The sequence below is a fragment of the Rhinolophus sinicus genome, chromosome 10 (genome assembly GCF_057876585.1).
Source record: "Rhinolophus sinicus isolate RSI-liver-muscle chromosome 10, RSI-T2T, whole genome shotgun sequence".
NCBI classification, from domain to species: domain Eukaryota; kingdom Metazoa; phylum Chordata; class Mammalia; order Chiroptera; family Rhinolophidae; genus Rhinolophus; species Rhinolophus sinicus.
In genome coordinates this window covers 5274175-5297069 of record NC_142510.1, presented here as the reverse complement: position 1 = coordinate 5297069, position 22895 = coordinate 5274175, and the positions used below count along the sequence as shown (strand labels likewise).

The window sequence follows — 22895 nt, the reverse complement described above, 5'->3', positions numbered from 1 at the left end:
AGGAAAATATGCATCTTGGAGGAAACAGAGAAAACGCATACGAGTAGAGAAGTATCCTCCAAGGAAAAGGACATCGTATCACACAGGAAAAGAGTGCTATCAGAAAGAAGTGTTCAGAAAACAACACAGAGTTCCTAGCAATTAAAAATTATGGTAACAGGAATTAAAACTCCGTGGAAGGGTTGTAAGATAACAGTGAGCTAATTGCCCGGAAAACAGAGCATAAAAAAGATAAATGTAGAAGAAGTGGAAATGACAGAACAGTCCTGGAGTTCCATTATGGAAAGAAGAAGACTTCTAGGAAAAACAGAAGGGAGAACACAAAGAGAAATAAGTGAACAAGGAAGGAATTCAAACATTTCCCAGAATTTAAGGACATGAGTTTACAGATTAAGAGGGTTCTCCAAGTCTCCAGCACAAGGAACAGGGACGGGTGAAAACGACCCGTGATGAATCCCATCACTATGAAAAGGAGGAGAACGTAGAGTCAAAAAGCCTCCAGTGAAGGAGAGCGAGAAAAAAACAACAACAGCAACAATAACAAAAAACTGGTCGTGTACAAAGGACTAAGAAGCAGACTGGCTTTTACGTTCTCAAAAATGCAGCTGAGGCTAGCAGGCAATGAAGAAGCAATGCCTTAAAAATTCTGAAAGAAACCTATTTCTTGCTGAAAAATTTAAACCCAGCGAAACTATCCTGAAATATTACAGAAGGGTCAAATCTTTCAGACATGCAAGGTCTCAGTTTTCCTCATGTTCATCCTTTCTTGAGAAGCTCTTAGAGAAGGGGCTCTATTTCAACAAGAGAATAAATCAAGGAAGAGGAAGACAGGGAAGGTAGGAAACCAGGAATCCCCCTTGAGGGCATTGAAGGGAATTCCAAAGACGATAAGCAGATCCCAGATGTCAGCTCCCAGACACAGGGTGCACGCAGGGCAGGTCAGAAGGCTCCAGCAGCAATCACCTTCAAGGAGAGGATCCCCAACCCATACGTGGACATATTAAAAGGAGAGTCACACATTTAGAAGGAGAATTGGGGATAGAGTTAGTAAGTACGTAGAAAAGCAAGTTGGAAAAAAAAAAAAAAGGCAATTCCTAACTCTGTGGCAAAGAATTAAGTTGTACAGGAAACATGATCACGAAAAAGTGCAGAGCTCAGCTGTGAACAGCATTTATACAGTTATTATAATGTAAACTCAGAATACAGACTTCATCAAAGTTAATATAAAACTACGTTGGGAGTCTATGAGATGTGTGTGTGTGTGTGTGTGTGTGTGTTGGGAGGAGGCGGGAAGGGCAAAGCAAGGGGGTGAGCTAAATCCTCATCTTCCACGAAGAAAAGTCAATACTTAATGGCTAAGACTGAGAAAAAAATTAAGATATCAGCAATGGAATCAAGTTTTTTTAGAGATGATGGAGGTCAATACTAAAAAGTCAGTTACAAGAGTTGATACTGGTTATCTCTAGAGAAGTGGAAATTAGAGAAGCAACAAAGGAGGGTTATTTTTCCCAACAAGCCTTGAGGAATTACTTGACTCTAAACCATCTTCATGTATATACACCTTAAATAAAAACCGAAAAAGGGAACAAGGAATCCTTTTAGGCACCGACGTGGAACACTCTAGCAAAGTGTATTACAGTGCACACAGATTGTTTCCTTTGGAGGTAGGAAACAGGGATGTATGCACACACATGTGCAAAGGAAATCTCTAGAAAAATACCTAATAAACTAGAAACTATGGTTGTCTCTGGGGAGGGGAGCTAGGGGTCTGATGCATGAGAGCTGAAGGGAGAATTTCCACCCTTTTACTTTGTACCATCTCTCCAAAAAAACACACACAAAAGCACGGGAAATTTCACAAGTAAACAAGATGTAATTTCCATGTTCATATAGGTGACACATTTTTAAATACCTACTTCCTCTCATCTCCTTCCCCCCTAAAGGGTTTGGTTTCCTTTTGGGAGGGGGTTGTCTGTGAACTTTGTCTTAGAAAGTCTCTCCCATATTCCCAACTCTTCTTAGGCAACAAAAGGCTGAGCCTGCAGCGCTGAGCTCCCCACCTAGCTCCCCACCCCCACCTTTAGACGGGCTCCTGCTGTCGTCACCACACCCATTCTCACCTCCACACTCAGGCTTTGCTATTCTCAGGGGGCATACCATCCCAGCTCCCCTCTCCCATCTTAGTAAACCATCCTTCAAGGCTTGGAAAGCCCACATCCCTCTCAGACAACCTGCCCCACCCATCCTGACCCCTGTCAAGTTCTTTCCCTTACACAACACTAATAGTTTCTCATGCATTCAACGACTATTAACTGAGCAACTACTACATGGCAGGTCCCAGGAAAGGCTCTGGAGAGACAGCGATGCACAGGCAGACGAGAATGATGTCCGGGGGCTTTACAGAGCTTACGGGTCCTTGGGAACTTCAGAGTCCATGTACCACATTTTAGATGTTTCATTCTATATTCAGTGAACGTGTTAATCCATCCCTCCCCAACGCCACCTCTTCACACTCCATCTTGTTCCACAAAGAACCGCAGGAGGAAACCACAGCCCCTGCTTCACCTCTCCAACAAGACAGAAAGCTCAGTGTGGATTCCAACAGAGCGAGTTTCCAGCCTGAGGTAGCAGCATTTCTCAATGGACTCACAAGCTGAGCCTGCATGTTCCTTCGCCAAAACCAACTTCCCACTTCATAGAGAAAAACAGTATTTTTCCCAAGCTTACATTTTTCTCCATGATTTTTCTTTTTCTTTTTTGTTTTTTTGAGATTTGTTTTCCATTGGAGTCTATTATCACAAGTTTGCCAGAGAGCATCAGGTGATATCAAAACAAATGCATCGTAGCAGCTGTTAATTGCCATTCCAACGAAATAAAGAGCTTATCATTTATGGACGCGTGTGTGCTCTTGGTTGCCATTGTCTCTTGGGGCTTTACAACGTGTCTACATTTCTAAGTAATTTTATGTTCACTATATAATTTTGTGTTAAAATGTTGGGCCTAAAAGGAATGAAATGTACGGGCACAGGGGTCCTCACCATCGAGTGACCCACAGTTGGGAGGTCGTCCAGGAGCAAAAGATATCACAACGCAAAAATATTGTTCGAGGAATCGACCACTCAGGAATCAGACCCCACTGAAGCATCCTCCTCCACTGACTCAATGGCTTCACCTCGCGGATGATTCAGTGTCAACATCACCATCGTGATACAAACACAAAAAAAGAAACAGCTCTCCAAAATCCTCGATTTCCCTGAAGGGGAAGAGTGTCAGTCCACGAGCGTGGAAAGGCCATGAAAAAGTCAGATCAATTCACGACTGGGTGTCAGAGAGTCATCAGGCATGAAGACACAACACACAACAGGGGGCTTAGAGAGACTGTGCCAAACACCAAGAAACACAAGAAGTAAACTGGTGACCGTGCCCAGCAAGTCGGTACAAATTATCTTCTTATGCCAGGCTGTACTAATCCAGCGTGATAGGAAGAACGTTGTATTACGCTCTCACAGGATTTTGTCCAATAAAAAATAAAAATTAAAAAAAGGCCAACAAAAAAACCTGTAATTAATTTTATACTCAATCTAATAATTAGCATCTAATTGCATGTGAGATAAAATAAACCTATGTCCATAATTTGCGATGTCGTTTTTCAAGCCCAGTCAAAACCTTTTTTTTTCCTCCCTTACTATTGATAGTAAAACTTTAGTCCCTGTTTTAAGTGATTTTTTTTTCTGGAACCAGTTATTTTCAGATGATCAAAACCTCCTTCATTTCATGCCATCAGCTCAGCATATGAAAGGCTGCATACAGAATTATAGGTAAGTTCTCTTTTGCTTAAATGCATTTTTTTCTCTAGAATGAATATATACTAAAGCTTTTCAAAAGTGGCACATAAATATTTTAAGAGTATTGTGGCCACTCCCCCACTTCTCCTGTGCTCATGGAATTTTATTTCATTCTGGTATTTAGATAAAATGTGCTTTGTGGGAGCTCCCTCAGCTCCAGGAATAGTCCAAACCAATCGTGAAAATCCCAGTCACCTCTGCCAGTGGTTGGTTTACAGGCGGACATGTGACCAAGTTTTAGCCTATGAGACATAAGGGGATGTCTGCTGAAGAGTTTCTGGAAAAGGCTTTCCTCCCTAATGTGTGCGTGTGTGTGTGTGTGTGTGTGTGTGTGTGTGTGTGTGTGAGTGAGTGAGAGAGAGAGAGAGAGGAAAAGAAATTAACCCTCCACTTCTTTCATACGTGTGAATATTATCACGTGAGGATGTGATGTCTGGAGCTATGGCTGCCATCTTGAGACCGTAAGGAAGCAGCCAAGAAAATTCCAAAGACATCTGTTTTTGACCTGCTGAATTAACTAACCCTGAAATCATCGACCTTCAGACTTATTGTTATGTGAGGTAATAAATTCCCGTAATTTAAGCCACTTTAATTGGTTGCTGTGTTCCTTGCAACCCAAAGCCCTCTGAATGATACACTGTCACTTTGAGATGTTCAGCTTCCCAAAGAGACGTGTGAACCACCATTTTCTAGTTTTCTATCAAGGGAGACCACAAAGGATTTTTTCTTTTTTTTTGGTCTTTGGAGGTAATGGTAATCCTGTGTCTTCAGTGGTCCAAGATGGCTCATACTTGTGGGGTTTGGCTAACTCTGTCAGTAACTTGGGCTACTTCTGCCTGAGCCCCTTACCTTGGAGGGTATCTCCTAGGCACACTTGGATCGCTGCCCTCAAGAGTTTCCAGAACCAAGCTCTTCTTAATTCCCAACTCAGAACTCAGGGTCCCAGGGTTGCAAAATCAAACACAGGGGCCAGGCAGTTAACACAAACCAACACACCAGGCCAGGGGAAAACTGGGACCTGTGGAACTCACACCCCCTCCAAAGGAGTGGCTGACATGGAAGAACACGGGACCTGTGTTGCCAGGTGTTCCAGTCTTTTCAAAACAACCTAGCCATCTGGATTTTTTAGGTACAATTTCCAAATTTTTAAAAATTGGTGACTAATTCAAAGGTCCTTGAAACTCCAAGTGGATCAAAGCAAACTTATCTGAGCGCTAGAGCCAGCCTACCAGCTGCCAGTTTTCAATTGCTGGACTATTCACACTGAACAGTCACGTAACATTTGTGCACAGCTTCAAAATTGCCAAAGCCCTATTCTGTTGCCCTTTACCAAGGACAAGGACAGACGAATTCCTGTATCTCAAACCCAGAACCACTGATAGGAAAGAAAATCTTCTCACCACTCCCCAGAGATGGATGATATGAGGGTGGGTGCACCTACAACACTTAATGCAGAAAGCAAAGGATCAACTCTGCTGAGGCCAAAGGATCTGCTGAGAGGGGACCAAGGGAGTCGAACAGGAAAAGCTCACAATTTAGAGATGCCCCAGTTTCTTTTTCTTACCTTACTGCATTGGCTAGGACTTCTAGTACAATACTGAATCGGGGTGTGAGAGTACACACCCTTACCTTGTTTCTCATCTTACGGGGAAAGCACTGACTTTCACTGTTAAGTATGATGTTAGATGTAGGTTTTTGTAGATGTCTTTTCTCAGGTTGATGACGTTCCCTTCTGTTCCTAGTTTGCTGAGAGTTTTGATCACGAACAGATAGTCAATTTTGTCAAATACTTTCTGTGAATCAATTGCTATGGTCATGTGTTTTTTTCCTTCTTTACACTGGTCTATTGATTGATTTTTGAATATTGAACCAGCCTTGCATTCCTGGGATAAGTCCCCCTTGGTCATGGCCTCGGTTTCCAGACACTTTCAGAGACTCAGTTGCCCCTTTTGTAAAGTGCAGGTGGTAACACCAACCCTACCTCACAGAACTGTGCTGTAGATTAAAACACAGTGAGTGTGTGTGTGTGTGTGTGTGTGTGTGTGTGTGTTGAAGGGGTTGTGTGCCTGACCCGAAGTCCTATGCATAAAGAGGCTGAGAAGAAGCCATACAATAACAAACCTTTATTATTTTTCAAGCTTTTGCCATACCAGGCACTACATGAAACATGGGAAGTACTCTAATTCCATGTACCCTAAACTGTGGTGAGGTGATTTTAATTTTTATTCTAATAGCTATATATTCTAATAGCTATATATTCTCAGATTAATAATTTTTATTCTAATAGCTATATATTCTTTTCAATGTACATTAGAAAAAATACAGAGCTGTTACATCCAACATCTGATTTCATGCATGATGACGATAATAGCTTACACCTAGTGAGTTATTACCAAGTATCAGGCATTGTCTTAAGCACCTTATACACAATAGTTCATTCAGTCTACACATCAACTGTAGGAGGTAGGGCATGGTAATTACAATCCTCTTTTACAAATGAGGGCACAGAGAGGTTAAGTAGCTTGCTCAAGGTCACACAGCTAGTGTGGCAGAGCAGAGATTTGAACACAGGCAGTCCTAGAATTCCTCCTCTTAACTAATATACTACTGTTTTTTACATAGTCTGAAATAGATGACGGGGAGGGAGCTTATAAGAAAAATATTGTTAATATAAGGATGTAATTTATATGAAATTTAAGAACAGGCAAATCTAATCGATGGTGATAAAGTCAGAATAACAGTTATTCTGGGGGGTGTTGAGGTATTACTGGGAAGAAGCGTGAGGGAACTTTCTGGAAATATTTTACATCTTGGTCTGGGTGGTGATTATATGATTGTAGACATATAAAACTTATTTAAGGCTGGATACTTTAAATTTGTATACTTTACACACTCTACTGTATGTTTTACCTCAATAAAGTTTAATAATAATAATAATACATAAATATGGAAGGAATGTGCAAAGGTCTTTAGTTGGGAAAAGCCTACATTATAGTTTTCACATGCTGCAAGATGGAGACTACCACTCCCTCTTAATAGATGAGGAAACTGAGGCTGGAGAGGTGAAGACATTTGCCCACCATCCCACAGGGAGTGAGAAACACTGGGTTGCAAATCCAGAGCTGCCTGGCTCAGCCCCAGGGCTGGTGCCACCCCCCTTCCCTTCCGAGGTGAGAGCTTTATACCATTTCCAGACAGCGGCCTGGCCTGGGCCTCGGGCCGCCAGAGGAACTGAGAGCTGGAGCTGGAGCAGGAGCCAAAGAGGGCCAATGCCCGTATTTGCCCAAGCTCTCTGCTCTCCCTCACCCTCCCGAGCTGCAAACACAGATGTTCAGCTGGCTTTTCCCTTTTTCAGTCACAGCCCGCCTGTCGCCCAGAGCTGCCTGCCAAACTCCACATTCTTGGCGAGAACTGTAGGCAGGCAGGACCAGAGGGGCCTGGGCAGAGCCAGCAGGCTCCAGAGGTGGCCCTGAGCCCCTTGCGGGGCTCCCCAGGGCGCTCCCCAGATGGAGAAGCCCTGGCCAGGCCTCCCGTGTACCCCCGGCTGCTCACCTTGCAGCATGCTCCGGTAGGCCGTGTCGGCGATGGCGTAGATGTGGGGTGGCATCTCGTGCCTCTTCTTGCCCTTGTACATCTCGACGATCTTCTCCGAGTAGATGGGCAGCTGCTTGTAAGGATTGATCACCACACAGAAGAGGCCAGAGTACGTCTGCCGAATAGAGAACCCAAGCTTACTTCCAGAACATGGCAGGGAGGAGAGCCCGGCCATCCCACCCAGGGGATCCAGGCACCGTAACCCCCACCCCGGCCTGCATTTATGGAGCACTGCTGTGTCCATTTTCTTGCTCCAGCCTCAGTGTAGCACTATTACGTAGACGGATACACCCGTAGTCCCAATTTAGAGATGGGAAAACTGAGGCTCAGAGTCCTAGTGGGAACCCCTTGGCATTACTGATATGCCGGATACGGGGGAAGAAAGGCAAGGGGCAGGACTGGATTTCTAGGCCACCTGTGTTCTATTTTATAACTGTGTGTTTTTAAACAGTTCTGGGTTCAGATCTCAGCTCCAATTCTACATGCTGTCACTCCACCTCCCCAAGCCTCACAGGCTTAATTAAATACCAGCTACCATTTATTGAGCGCTTACTATGTGCCGGCCATGGAGCTAAGAGTTTCACAGGCATCTTCTTATTTAATCTTCAGGTCTATCCTGTGACAGTGATACTGTGATCCTCCCACTGCCCATTTGACAGATGAGGAAACTGAGGCTTGGTGAAGATGTCACCACGTCACACAGCTGGTGGGAAATTCGAAACCAGAAATCACAACTGTTTGCCCCAGAGCTCACACTCTTGACATTTACCAAGTATCCCTTTGTCTATAAGATGGGGATAAACACGGCTGCCCTTAAAAAGGAACATTCTGACACCTGCTCCAACATGGGTGAAGCTTGAAAATGTTATGCTGAGTGAAAGAAGCCAGGTGTAAAAGATCGCATATCGCATGATTCCATATATATGAAATGTCCACACGGATGGGCAAATCCATACAGACAGAAGACATCTCTGGTTTCCAGGGCTGAAGAGAGTGGGGAACGGGAAGTGACTGCTAATGGGTACCGAGTTTCCTTTTAGGGTTATAGAAATGCTCTGGAACTAGACAGAGGTAATAGCAGCACGACACTGTGAGTGTGAAATGACACTGAATTGTATCTTTTAAACCGCTTAAAACAGTGAATTTTTTGTCATATGGATTTTACCACAATTAAAAAAAATAGTTGTCCTGCCTTGCCAAGTTCATAGGAGCAATCTGAAAATGATCCGAACAGGGCAAGGGGTGGGAAGGCACTTGGCAAAGCCCCCACACTGGGCACGTGAGTCACTCCTATTGTTATTACTGTTTCCTACTGTACATCAGAGTTTCCCATGGGTCACAGTTCAGGAGACGGGCTCCAACCTGTCCCCACAGGAACTGCTTTCCCCAAATGACAGTGTCAGTGCTGCCCAAGGCTCTGATAGCCACAAAGCATGTCTTCCCTCTGACTCCCCAAGAAGTGGCTAAAGAAAGAGGAGCAGATAGTCCATCTCTGAGTTGCACTCAGACCAAACACCAGAGGGGGTAAGCGACGTGACCGGTCACCAAACAAGACCCTGGCAGTACTGAGCCCAGCTCGGCCCACTCCCAGGTGTGAGCACCGACCACCAGGCTGACCAATGTATGCCCGTCCTACAGAAACAGAAACAATCGTTCGCTTGCTCGCTCATTCATTCATTCATTCATTCATTCATTCATTCATTCAGTCTGCATGTCCTAGACGCTGTGCAAGATGCTGGGATTTCAGTAGAAGACTGAATCACAAGGTCCTGTACTCGAAGGACTTTCTGTCACTTCTTCAGCTGATTGGAGAGCAGGAGGGCCCCTCCAGGGCTCAATCTGCTGAGGGACAATGGCATGTGATGGGCCAGGGAGGTGGGGTGGACCGTATCCTTCAAAAACACACAAGATGGGTGGGGAAGGAGGGAGTAATCTCCCAGGTTCTGACCATTCCCCTAAAAAGGGCAGGAATGACGTCAACATAAGGCCTATCTAAACATTCATCAGCCATTTATTGAGCACCTACTGCATACCAGGTCTAGGCTAGATGCTGGAGAGAAATAAATCAGCAACAGCCCCTGCCCTCAAAGAGTGCATAGAAAAGAAGCGGGATGGGGATGTTTAAAAATAACGTCGTAGAAACAATGATAGAGCCCAGGGGATTACAAGAGCAAAGAAGAGAGGGCCCTCACCCCCCGTTTGGGGGTCCTCAGGCAAACTTCCGGGGGAAGGTGCTCTCTGCACTGAGTCTTAACAGAAGACTCAGGGGGCAGCAGAGGCAGCAGAGCAAAGTCAGAGGCAAAAAAACTAGGGATGGGGTGTCTGTGCAGGTGAACTGCAAGCAGTTTGCTGCTGCTGGTGCCTAAAGGACAAGAAAAGTGCAAAGTGATGGTGAGGGGGCAGGACCCACACCCAGCCGGATGGGGTCACTGTCTGCCTGGAGCCCTTCCAGACCATCCTGCAAACACCAGCCACAAGAGTCCCGAGGGCAGGGAGCCCCTTTTTCAGTCCCAGCACGCAGTAGGTGCACTCTGAATGCTTGCTAAATGAATGCCTGAGGGGTAAGTGACCAGGGCCTTGCATTAGGCCAGCACACAGTAGGTGCTCAGTACCCGCTTGTTGAGAGGGTGGCATAGTTGCTCCAGGGCAGGGGCTGTGTGTCCTGGTCCTCAGCATGGGGCCTCCCGTGCCCAATAAATGATCGGTCAACCAAGCCTCTGGTCGTCCCAGGGACACACCCACTGCCAAATGCCATGCCCCTTTTAGAATGTGGCTGTCATTTATAGTCCAAACCACACATCTCCCCCAAGCCTCTGACTTGGATGCAGTAAAGGACAGTGGTTAAGGGTACAGAATTGAGTATCAGGGACTTAGGATTAAACCCTCATTCTGCTACTTCCTAGCTGTGTGACTCTGGGCAAGTCTCTTAACCTCTCTGAGCCTCAGCCTCATCTACAAAATGGGGGCCCTTTTTGCAAACTTATAGCAGCTCCTTCATAAGTTTGCTATAACTTATGAAGCGAACGCTTGTGAAGCATTTAGCACAACGCCTGGTATGTAGCAGGTGCTCAAAAACATTAGTTGACTACACATACTATGCTCTCTTTGTTTCACGATGACGGAAACCTTGCCACCTTGGAACCTTCACATGTGCCACGCCCTCTACCTGGATCGCTCCCCCCGCCAGTTTCCTAGAACCATTTCCATCTCCTCTTTCAGGGCCCAGCCTAAATGTCACCTCCTGGACAATGAGCTACACACCCTCTTATCTCCAGCACGCAGCACAGGGTCAGGCGCATGGCAGACACTCAGTAAATATTTGCTGAAAAAAGGGAATAAAAGAAAAAAGAAAGGAACGCAGGGCCCTCTCCACTCCATCACCCGCTTCTGAAGGAGAAACATTACTTCCCTCCTGTTTGCTAGGACACCTCCTGGAGCTATGCACACAGCAAGCACTTAATCCATGCTTCCAAGCAGATCTGAATCTCTGTTCATTCCAGCAAACCCTTCCAGGTACAACCATCCGAGAGGGAGGACCCGGCAGACAGCAGCAGCACAGCCCACGCCGGGCAGCTGGGCTTCAGAATCTGGAGCTTCCATCTCTGTTCAACCTTGGTTAACTTCGCCCGAGCCAGCCCACGGGTAGTTGTTGGCTGTGTTTCTGCCTCCCCGTCCCCAACAGCTCCTCTCCAGCTGGTGAAGTTCAAAGGTTTCAACACCCCCCACTCCCTTATCCCAGCCGGCATCTCAGGGCCCCGTGCCACCAGGTCCCAGCCACAGGCCCAGGGTTTCCCTGTCTCTCGTGACCGTATTAGGAAGCGACTCCAGTTTCTCCGACACTTTATATGGTCAGCCGCGAGCTCCCGCAGCATCTCCGACAGAAACGAGTAACAGAGGGGGGAAGGTGGAAGGGACGCAAGCTTTAAATCACACCCGCCTGAGTGAGACCCCAGCACTGCCCTCTCACTCAGTGTGACTTGGCATTAAGTGGCCAAACCCAAGCCAACCTCCACTATCTACGAAACAGTGGATAACTGTACCTTCTTTACCAAGCTGCAGTGCAGTGTCACCACTGTCTGAACACCTAGAGACACAGTCCACCAAGAATGTCCTTTCCTGCAGCCTTGAGATTTGAACGGCAGAAAGGAATAGAAACAACCTCAATGTCCATCAATGGGGGACCAGCTCAATAATGACACCATGCTGCTATTAAAAAAGAATACATAGACAAGCTCATACGTTTACAGATACCAAGATACATATATTTGCCTCTATGTAAACTAACACTGGAAAGCTACACTAAAAACTGGCGGCCACAGTTTTTCTAAGGAGGGCAAATGGAAGGCGACAAATGGGGGTGAAAGGGAAAGTTCTAAATACCTTTAAATACTATTTTATTTAATATTTGCATGTAGTACCTATTCAAAAAATGTTTTAAGTCTGACTAGATAGGTACAAACAGACACAGAAATAGCCACAAGACGTTGTTAAGTGAAAAAGCAAACTGCAAAGCATATGTGGGGTGATTTTTTTTGGGGGGGAAGGGGGGTTACATTTGTTATATGAATACATATGCACACATGATCCTGTTAACCATATGTACTTCCACTGGACTGGGACTCTTTAAAGAGGGGGGACCCTGGCTTTGTATGATGTCTCTTATTTTTAAATATTCTCTTACAGTTTTTGCACGGATAGCCTTGTTATCGGGGAGGTTTTTTGAAGCAATAACGACTTGAAAGATGTAGACAGCGGGTTCAGAGGGCTCCACAAAGGGCAGCATCCAGTTACTACCTTCTTCCCACCCCCCAGGACCCTCTGGCACCCAGGGGGTCTCTGCTCCCAGCGTCCCTGGGCAGACACTCCTTCCAGAGAAGGCTAAGGTCGCTGGGCCCAGTATCTAAGATGAAAACACTGTCACCTCCTGGAGTTTGGATGGAAGGCCTCTCCTTATCCTCTGATCTTCCCAGAACAGTGCAGTCAAAGCCAGGAAAATGGCCTTTTGGGTTCACGGGTGGGGAATTTGAGCTCGGAGGCCCAACAAACAGGAAGGTATATCCCCCTTTGCCCTGGGTCATGTTCCCAATCCCGGTGGAGGCTTCCACTGTCTACAGGGACCAAGCAGGTAAGATATGAGTGAAGTGGGCCAGGTGTGAGGAAAAGAAAAGATAGGCACAGTGATCTACGGCCACCAACACTGGGCCCCAGCGGTTACAAGCACTGGCTGCAGGGCCAGCCTTCCTGGGTTTACGACCCAGCTCTTTCTCATCAATTAACTTTCCTAAGTCCTAGTTTCTTTATCTGCAAAAAAGGAGCTAAATAATAGTATACCTCTCTTACATTAAAAAAAAAAAAAAAAAAAAAAAAAAAGTAATAAAAATATACTAGGATAAACACTTAACTAGTAAATTTTAAATGAATAGTAGCTGATGATTGTCCTGGGGAGGGTGGGGGGGGGGCAATAACAAGGCTCCCTTGAGAGTCTAATGAAAGCTAAGAGCCTCCACCCAGAAAAAATGCACAAACCTTTCCTTAAATCTCAGGAGACTGACCGACTCCCTAGCACCCATTCACAGGTGCTGGGTTTAGAATTCCAGGTTTTAGAAAAAACTTGGTTAAGAGGGTAGATCGTGGTAAGTGTTCTCCTGGCACCGTGCTGTACAGCAGATCACCAAGAGTTTAATCATCTCACTTAATGAATTTTATGCCCGTGATGAGCATCTCCCCATTTTCCGCTCTGCCAGCCCCTGGCAACCACCACTAGATTCCTCACAGAAGTGGAATCATACAGTATGTATCCTTCTGTCTGACTCATTTCACTCAGCATCAATGTCCTCCAGGTTCACGCGTGATGTCACAAATAGCAGGATTTCCGTCCTTTTTAAAGCTGAATAATATTCCACTGTCTGGCTATCCCACGCTTCCGTCATTTTAGAATCTATGTCAGATATTTGTATCTATGCCATATATTTGCATCAGGTGTGTCTTATCTTCCTCCCCTTAATAATAAAGCAGCCTCCGGGCAAGGACTGGGCCCGGGGACCCCTCAGCACCCCACAGAGAGGAGAGCAGGAGACTCACACACACTTGACCGTCGGACAGACCCGAGTCTGATGCCAGTCCCTCCCCAGGCAAGTCAGGTCACCTCTCTGCCCTGATCACCTCCATGTGTAGGGTGGGACGTAAGCGGCACTCTCACCAGTATTGTAAAGGATCAAACAGGCTGGGAAAGATTGGGGACAGGACCAGTACCGGCCAGGCCACACCTTCATTGAGCTCCCTCCACCTGAAATCTTTGCCCATCCCCTAGAGCCGACGGCGACATGGTCATGAAAAACTCCAGGCAGAGAGAACCCCGCCAATGACAGCATCCAGAATAGCAAGGGGAGCCCTGGACCAGGAATCACAATGACAGTCACGTCCCACATGTGCCACAAACAATCTGTGGCAGTTGGAGTGAGTCACGGGACGTGGCTGAGCCCAGAACCTGCATCTCTATGCTGACGAGTCAGGACCCTCTGTCTCCTACAGACTCTGAAATCCAAGAGCACAAGATGTCTGCCGGGACCTCCTCAAAGGCACATCATATGAGGTGAGCTTTGCAAAATGAAGGAGAAAGTTCTCTTCATTGCCAAGGGCAAAGTCAGACATACCCAGCGGCCTTACCGTCACGCTGCCACCCATCGGTTAACAAGGGCCGTGCTGTCTGTTATCAGCGCTGGCAGAGTAATTTGCTCTGCCCACCATCCCCACCCCACTTTCCTTCTTTATCTCCTCCATCATGGCCAACAGTTTCTAGTTAAGTGACTAAGTAGACCAGAAAGAATCAAGGAAGGAGTAGGCACGTGGTCACAGGGCTGAAAGGCTTTTCACCTAATTAGCCTGGAGAAGCACGGCAGGAATTTGAAGCTTTGATGCATTTTTAATCTGCTATCAGAAGGTATTCTTGGTCTCGGGACCTTCATACGACTCTCATTTTTTCCGATTTTCATTTTGGGCTCAAACATCCCGTCAGAGGTCAGCAGGTGAGATTCATACACCGGCCTCCCTGGATGGAGATGACACATCTTAGATGGGAGACTTGGTCCCAAAGAGCCCAATTTTCCCTCCAGCTCCCTTGGAAACGTGGGTACTGTACTGACAGCCCCAGGTTGATAATACTTGCAAAAAAGAAGTGCTTCAAACAAAAGGACTTTCCCTGATTAGTTAGGGAAATAAAGATGGCCTTTAGCACTCTGAGTTTGCTCGCCTGTAAAACGAGACAAGCATACTTATTCAGCGGATGTTGTGCTAATTAAATAAAATTAAGTGTGGCAAGGTACAGAACCTGGATTAGAGGAGGCATTTATGGAATTATGAGTGGCTCCCCTGTTCTCCCCTGGCTCTCAAAAAAAGCCACTGAAACCCCCTCTGAACTATGCATTGGAAGAATGGACAGCCGATGATGGCACATCCAAGGGACAGATTACATAGTCCTTAAAAGGGTATTCTGTGGGGGGCGGTTATGACTGAGCTACGGGAATGCTGAACACTGACGTGTACATGGAAAAGAGAGCGGGTTACTGACCTATGTGCACAGCCTTTAAATACGCAAACATGTACCATCCTCTCAAAGAAAGACACCAAGATCTTATCAGCTGTTATCTCTGGGGGAGGACGGATTTTTTTGTTTGCTATGCTTTTCTAAAATTTCCAAATCTTCTGTAGTGAAGGCGTCTTCTATTCCTAATTAGGAAAAAAAAACATCTGCAGGACATTTTTAGAGATGACAAAGGGCTTTTTGTGATTTTTCACATGGCAAAATGGAAAGGGCAGGACCACAGGGCATAACGAGGGAAGTGCCTGTTCCCACAAGTTTGCAAAGGAGCCAAGAACCTCCGACCGGTGATAACGGCCATGACAACACCGAAACCAATATCAACACCTAGCATTTTGAGGGCCTACCGTGTGCCAGGAGCTGTGCCAAGTCCTTTCTTTTTAGAGTAACCACTCTGTGAGGCTGGCGCTTTTCTTGTGTTCATGTAATAGAGAAGGAAACGCAACGCCAGAGAAATTAAGTAATGTGTCCAAGGAATTAGCATGACTTTTCTGAGAGGCAAGACACAGGCTGGGCCCACCAGCCTGGCATCACCGGGCTCCCATGTTCCTCTATATCGTGGAGGGTTGGTCCAACCCCATGAGGAATCTGTGCTTCCTGAGTCACACACACCCCCCCCCCCGTCACCCCCATCACCTAGCCCAGGTTGTCCAACAGAACCTTCTGTGACGACGTCAACGTTTGACCCCTGTGCTATCCAATACAGCGGCCACTAGGCACAGGTGGCTGTTGGGCACTTGACGTGTGTTCGGTGCAACTGAAAAAATGAGTTTTCAAGTATTGATTTTTAACGCATTCACATCTAAATTTAGCTAGCCACACGTGGCTGGTGGCTACCCTATCGGACAGTGTAGTTCTTGCCCCTCTGACCTGCACAGATGCAGAGGAGTGCAGGTCCAACCTGGGCATTCCCATTTTGTGACAGGGAAGGCCTCCACAGAACCTAGCCAGATCTTCCTGTCTCCCTCCCAGCTGGCTGCCAGGACGGACCAGCCTGCCCACGGAGGTTATGAGCTCCTTATTTCCAAGATTGAGAAGGAGAAAGGAACTGCTTCATGGAAATCTGTTGAGCATTTACCATGCACCTTGGTGCTTTGCATATGTGGCCACAAGAAATTTTGCACCCCCTTCATGCAGAGAGGGTGATTATTCCCATTTTACAGATAGGAAAACTGAGGCTTCGGGAGGTGAGATAACCTGTTCAATGTCACAGAACTAGGAAGGGCAGGAACTGCAAGTTGACCCCGGGTCTAAATGATTTCTTTTCCCCATGCAACCTCCCTCAGTGACATCTTCAGCTTCCCAACCTGAACCCCGAACACATCTCTAAACCGCCCCCTTCCCTTAGGGGTATAGGAGGCCAGGAAGAAGGGGCCAGCTGTCCCCAGATACTCACGTAGATGAGTCCTGAGAAGTATCTCTCCCTCAGGTTGTGCAGCACCGAGGCTTCGTTGAGGCACGTGAGCTCTGCCATGTCTTCCACCTTGGAGAACTTGGGCGGGTTCATCTTCTGGATGTCATCTTTGCCAACTGTCACCTTCTTGCCATTCTCCACCAGCTCCACGATCACCTCATCCCCTTTCTCCTCCTTCACACTGGCCGCCTCGAAGCCCTGCTTCTCCGAAGGGATCCAGACCAACTTCTTGGCGACCCAGTCAGCCTGGGCCATGGGGCTGTTGATGAAGTTTTTGTCCACAAAGAGGAACTTCTCATCGTCACTGAGCTGGCCCTTCTGCGCCATGATGCCTGGTTGGTCCCCTGTGATAAGGCGACAGGGTTAGAATCGGGCCAGAACTGAGCACGAAAGACAGACGAAGCCCTCACCTCACCATGTCTGGGAGGGCAGTCGACAGAAACATTCCACAAAGTCCAAGAGGGTCCCCTGCAGGATTGTTTATGTTGTCAAAGAATGGAAATGACCCAAAGGCCCTTTAGAAAAGGCTCTGCATCACTGCCTATTAGCCATGACCAGGGCACTGGATAGGTAACACACTGAAGTACTCTCCGAGGGTTAGGAAGCGAAAGCATGTCTACAAGTGCTGACATAGGAAGATATCCAAATCTATTATTTGCTATAAAAATAAAAGGGGAGGGGGTCCTCAAATGGTTAAACATAGAGATATCATATGATCCAACAATTCCATTCCTAGGTATCTACCCAAGAGAAATAAAGCATACATCCACACCAAAAGTTGTATGGGAATGCTCGTAGAAGCATTCTTCAGAATAACCCGAAAGTGAAAGAATCCCAAATGTCCATCAGCAGAGGAATGGGTGAATAAAATGTGGTCTGTCTATACAATGGAATATTACTCAGCCATAAAAAGGAATAAAGGCCTGATACATACTGTACTGGAACATAGGGGAACTCTGAAATTATTATGTTAAGTGAAAGAATCCAGTCAGAAGAGGCCACACAGTGTGTGATTCCATTTACATAAAGTGCCCGGAATAGGCAAATCCATAGAGACAGAAAGTAGATTAGTGGTTGCCAGGGGCTGGGAAAACTAGATGGTGACATCTAAGGCATCCAGGGCTTATTTTGTTCTAGAATTTATTGTGGCAATGGATGTACAACCCCAGAAATATGCTGAAAGTCATGGAACTGTACAATTTAAATCGGAGCATTATATGGTATATGAATACTCTCTCACTAACGCGTCTTTTAAAAAATGAAATAAAAGCGGAGATTGCAAAACAGTAGGTATATCCCATTTTTATTTTAAAATATTTAGATTCTGTACAGGCAAAATAACTGAAAAAAAAATACCCTTATCAAATACACGTATGAGGAGATTTTTACTTTCTATTATTTTTTTTAATCGTTCTAATTGTGGTAAAATACACATAACACAAAATTTAGTATCTTAACCATTTTTAAGTGTATAGTTCAATGGTGGTAAGTACATTCATATTGTTGTGTAACCATCACCACCATCCATCTCCAGAACTCTTTTCAGCCTATAAAATGGAAACTCTGTCCCTGTTAAACAATAACTCCCCACCCCCCTACCCCCAGCCCCTGGCAACCACCATTCTACGTTTTGTCTCTATAAATTTGACTATTTTAAGTATATAAGTGGAATCACACAGTATTTATTCTCTTGTGATTGGCTTATGACACTCAGCATAATGAACTCAAGAGTTCACTCATGCTGTCACAGTGTCAAAAGGTCCCTCCTTTTTAAGGCTAATATTCCATTGCATGGACAGACCACGTTTTGTTTACCCATCCGGAAGTGTTCATTCATCCTTGATGGACACTTGGATTAACTCTACATTTTCCCTATCGTGAAAACTACTACTCTGAACAGGGGTGTACTTACTCTTATGCATTTTTATGATATTTGTATGTTTGTAATTTTTTGTTAAATTTCTGATCAACAAAACTAGCTATTTTTCACAAAGCTCTTCAAATAGCCAATACACATAAGAAAAAGAAGTTCATTCTCACTAGTAAACGGAGAAATGCACGTTAAACCATTGAGATACTGATTTCCACAAACCACTGAAAATACCCAGTGTAGCCAAGAATGTAGACGTCACGTCTCTGCACACACCACCCTCAGGGTGGAAGAGCCTCAAAATCCATGCAGACCCTTTGACCTGCAATTGCATTTCTAGAAATTTTGCCTAAGGAAACAGATAAGAGCTAACAGATATCTAAGAATGTACACTGCACTGCCCTTGGAACAGCCAAACCTGCAAGCAATCTAAATTGCTTCAGTGAATGCCTTGGTAAATTGTAGGATACCCAGGCAACAGAATGCTGTTATCCCACGCAAATTCAAGATGTGGACTTTTATTTGTGCCATGCAAAGACTTCTTCCCTTTCATTTCAACATAGGCGTATTTATTAGAGTCCTTTCCACGCCATAAAATTCTCATTGTAAATGTACCATCCAATGATTTTTAGTAAACTTACAGATGGCACATCCATCGTTACGATACATTTTGCGACATTCCCCTCACTCCAAAAAGGGTTTCCTTCATGTTGACCGGTAGCCAATCACTCCATGTTCCCGGGACCTCCAACCCCTGGCAACCACTAATCTACTCTCTGTCTCCACAGTTGTCTTTTCTTGGACATTTCACATCCACAGACAATACCGCAGGTGACTGTCGGCCATACAAAGATACTTAGGATGTATTTCTAAGTTAAAAATATGTATGAAGGGAACACTCAGCAATAAAAACAAAGTACTCAACAAAATAGACGAATCTCAAAAGCACTGTGCTCAGTGAAAGAAACCAGACCCAAAAGACTACGTGCTCTACAGCCACATGGATATGGGTGTCTAGAAAGGGCAAAACTATGGTGACAGAAAGCAGATCACTAGTACCAGAGCTGGGAGAGGAAACTGACTGCCAAGAGTCACAAAGGAACTTCTGGGGAGATGAAAATGTTCTATGTCCTAATTATGATGGTGACCACATGACCGTGTGCATTTGTCAAAACTCACTGGGCTGCAGACTTAATACCAGTGAATTAAAAAAAAAAAAAAAAATTGGTGAGTTTTAGTGTATGTAGATTATCCCTCCATAAAGCCAATTAAAATATTTATAACAGAATCTTTCTTGTAATTTTACATGCATGCGTATGCATTTTTAAAAGTCTAGGGGTGGCCAGTTAGCTCAGTTGGTTAGAGCGCGGTGCTGGTAGCTCCAAGGTTCCCAGTTCAATTCCCGCATGGGCCACTGTGAGCTGCGCCCTCCTTAAAAAAATAACAATAAATAAAAAACACATAAAAAAAATTAAAGTCTAGAAAACTACATACTAAAATATTAAACTATGGTTGTGTCTGGTCAAATATGGGGCAGTTTGAACGTCAGTAAGAAAAATACAAGAGTTGAAAGATGAGTGTGTTTAAATCCATGAGCTCATAATGATTTTAAAAAATTTCATAGGCATCCTTGTAAGATGCTGGGGAACTAACCTATTATTTTTAAAACTGGTAAGAAAAAAAAAAGGGGGGGGGGGCAAACCAAAATACTGATTCTGCCTGTTTTATAAAAATTGTCCCCCAAGGTCACTAAATAATTGACAAGGAAATGTCTGTCTTTATATGACAGACATGTCATATGACATGTCTGGTCATTAAATGACATGTCAGGTCATTAAATGTCCTCTCAACATCAGGAGCCCATTGGTGACAGCTTCTCCACCCTGTTTTCTAGATATGTCGATAAGGTGGGTGCTGGGGCAACAGGTTCTTTACCGGCCTATCCAGTCGCCCATTTTCAACCCTCTGACCCTACCTGCCCTGGTGACACTTGCTGCCACCCAGCTCCTCCAACCTGCTCCATCTCTCCTCCCCCACCCACTGCAGCCGTGCTCCAAAGAACTAAGGTGCAGACTGAGTTAGGACGGACAGTCACTGGGACGTACTGTGTGGTTGATGCCCCTACTTCAACAGAAAACAATTCACAGCTCCTTTGAATTCACCAAGGTAATCCCCATGCTTGGGCCCCAGATACCATGGAGACGGAGTAACCCCCATACCCCATGGCCATGGCCCTGGGCAGCCAGTCCTGAAATGCACACTTTGCAGGGCAAACTCAGGGGAACACAGATGCTTCAACACCTACTTTTCTCTTTCAAGGGTGAAAATAATAGTAAAAACCAGCAACTGATTTGTTCACAGGGGATGGTTATTTCTCCTGGGTGACCTGATTGAGAAGCTTATTTTTCAAAAAGATGGAGAAAGGAGCGAATCACTCCCGAAATCTGAATAATCACGTCTGTTATTCAAAAAAAGTGAAATAAACAATTGTAGAGAACATACATTACTCTATGGTTAACAATCACATTTCCTGCATTTTAAAATTGTTATTGAATTTCTCTTGGGCCTTAATAAGCCCAACAGCGTTCTCACCCCACTTTCACTCAGCTGGCTTTTTCTAACTGCGATGTTAGTGAGTTGCTGTGAAAGTCAAAAAAAAAAAAAAAAACCAGCAAAAAACTACAATTGAAAAATAAAAGGACACAGGAATTCCCACTGCTAGGAACCTTGTCTAATCTGGGATTCAAAAACACAAACAAGATCAAATGCAAAGAGTCAGTCTCTATCCAAAAAAGGAGACAGAGAAATTGGCTTGCTTCTCAGGGCTCTGATGCCTATGGCAGTTACAACGTGTGACATCTGCTTTGGTCGAAAGAAGGAAAAGGGAAGAGGAACTTGGCTTGCTTCACCGTAGAATAGAATGGCACTTCCCAGTGTGGGCTCCTCGGATCCATCATCCCTTGAAGTATTTGGGGTCAGGGTAAGATGGGATTCAGGGAGGTTGACACACTTCAAAAACCAACACCAAAAAAAAAAAAAATCAACAACTGTTCAGTGGTCAAATCCATCTGCAAAGGACTTGATATTCTTTCCCACTCATCGAGAGGCAGAAAACGTAGCAGGACATTCAAGGTCCTGGCGGGGTCCTGAAATCTGAAAGTTATTTCACTCCTTTGAACCCAAGACTCCCCATCACAACATTTGGCCACAATCTCTTTGCCCACCAAACACTGACCAAGTCCCACAGATTTGCCCTTGAGAAAATCCAGTGAGCCTAACAAACTAATAATAGCACTATGAGTAATCATAGCTGTTAAATCTTACTGAGTGTCCGCTATTATCTCATTTAATCCCCTTAAAAACCCTATGAGAGGCATCACTACCTCTGGTTTACAGATGAGAAAACTGAGGCACAGAGAGGTTAAGTAATTTGCCCATCATGGCACAGCTAGTCATGGTGGAATCTAAATAAAGATACATTGTCAAAGTGATCTTCTCTGCATTGCCCACCTTGTTGGTAACAGGCAGAGAACTTGAGGACCGAAGCAAATACAGGCACGCATGGGGACACATCCTGGATCAAACCTGGTTTCACTGTTATAAGGACTTGCCTCAGTGTGAACCCAGAGCCGTGAGTTTTCCAAATTTGGGGTGGTAGACCATCAGGCAGCAAGTGTCAGGTCAGGCATTAGGTGAGGCCCATGGGGGGATGAAAAGCAGTTTGCAGAATTGTAGCCAACATCAGAGATGGCAGTCGCATGACTGAATTCTCCCTGTGCTGTACAGAAGCAAATTTGGTCTGCCCTGCTGTGGTCATTAGAGCAGGCTGTGTTGGCCCCAGCACTATGGACAGTGGGGCTGAATAATTCTTTGTTGGAGGGTGGAGGGTTACCCTGTGCATTGTGGGACGTTTAGCAGCATCTCTGGTCTCTCTACCCATGCGATGCTAGTAGCATACCCTCCCCCCAATCATGACAAGCAAAAGTTGCCAGATGTCCCCTGAGGGGCAATCCTATCCCCAGTGGGAACCACTGCTTTAGAGGGAAAAAAAAGGCTCCCTTGGGAAAGACAATGAAAGCTGAGGACAGTCGCTGCTGCTACTTTGTCAACACCAACCTGGAATGCCAACTGGAAGGTCACATCAGATCAGACAAGAAACAGCTGCCCAGAGGGCCAAACCTCAAGGAGAACCCTTAGCACCATGTTTCGTCCTCTCCAAGCCCTCCTCTTCCTCCATTTCCCCCTCATCACCCCATCCATGTTCTGCAGCAGCTCCCGGGGCTGAAAGGACATATCCAGAATTATTTCACAGGGCAGGTGGATACTAAGTACAATTTAGGATCTAGGGCTGCTCTCGAACATTCTGATGAAAGCAAAGGACTGTCACCATTGGCGTCAGTGATGCCTGATGCAGCGGAGTGTGTCAGCCCTATACACAGTCCTGCTTCCTCACCAACAACACACAGCTTCACTCTCTGAGCACAAACCAGCTGTTCGTTAGCTTCTATAAGACCACGGGGTTACAAGTCCCAGCTCTGCTCCCAACTCGCTAGGTTGGGCGAGTCCCAGCCCCTC

The 22895-nt window shown here is 45.5% G+C and overlaps 1 protein-coding gene across 5 annotated transcripts in view; it reads right to left on the bottom strand.

The window, feature by feature from the left end:
• MYH11 (myosin heavy chain 11) overlaps positions 1–22895 on the bottom strand; it is a 93356-nt gene that overhangs the window by 64931 nt on the left and 5530 nt on the right. For all 5 annotated transcript variants that reach the window (XM_074322777.2, XM_074322774.2, XM_074322779.2 and 2 more), the window contains exons 2-3: positions 16433–16794; positions 7398–7554 (exon numbers count right to left, since the gene is read on the bottom strand). In XM_074322777.2, coding sequence (XP_074178878.2) covers positions 7398–7554; positions 16433–16777 — 502 coding nt within the window. In that variant the 5' untranslated portion in view covers positions 16778–16794. The remainder of the gene's footprint in view (positions 1–7397; positions 7555–16432; positions 16795–22895) is intronic.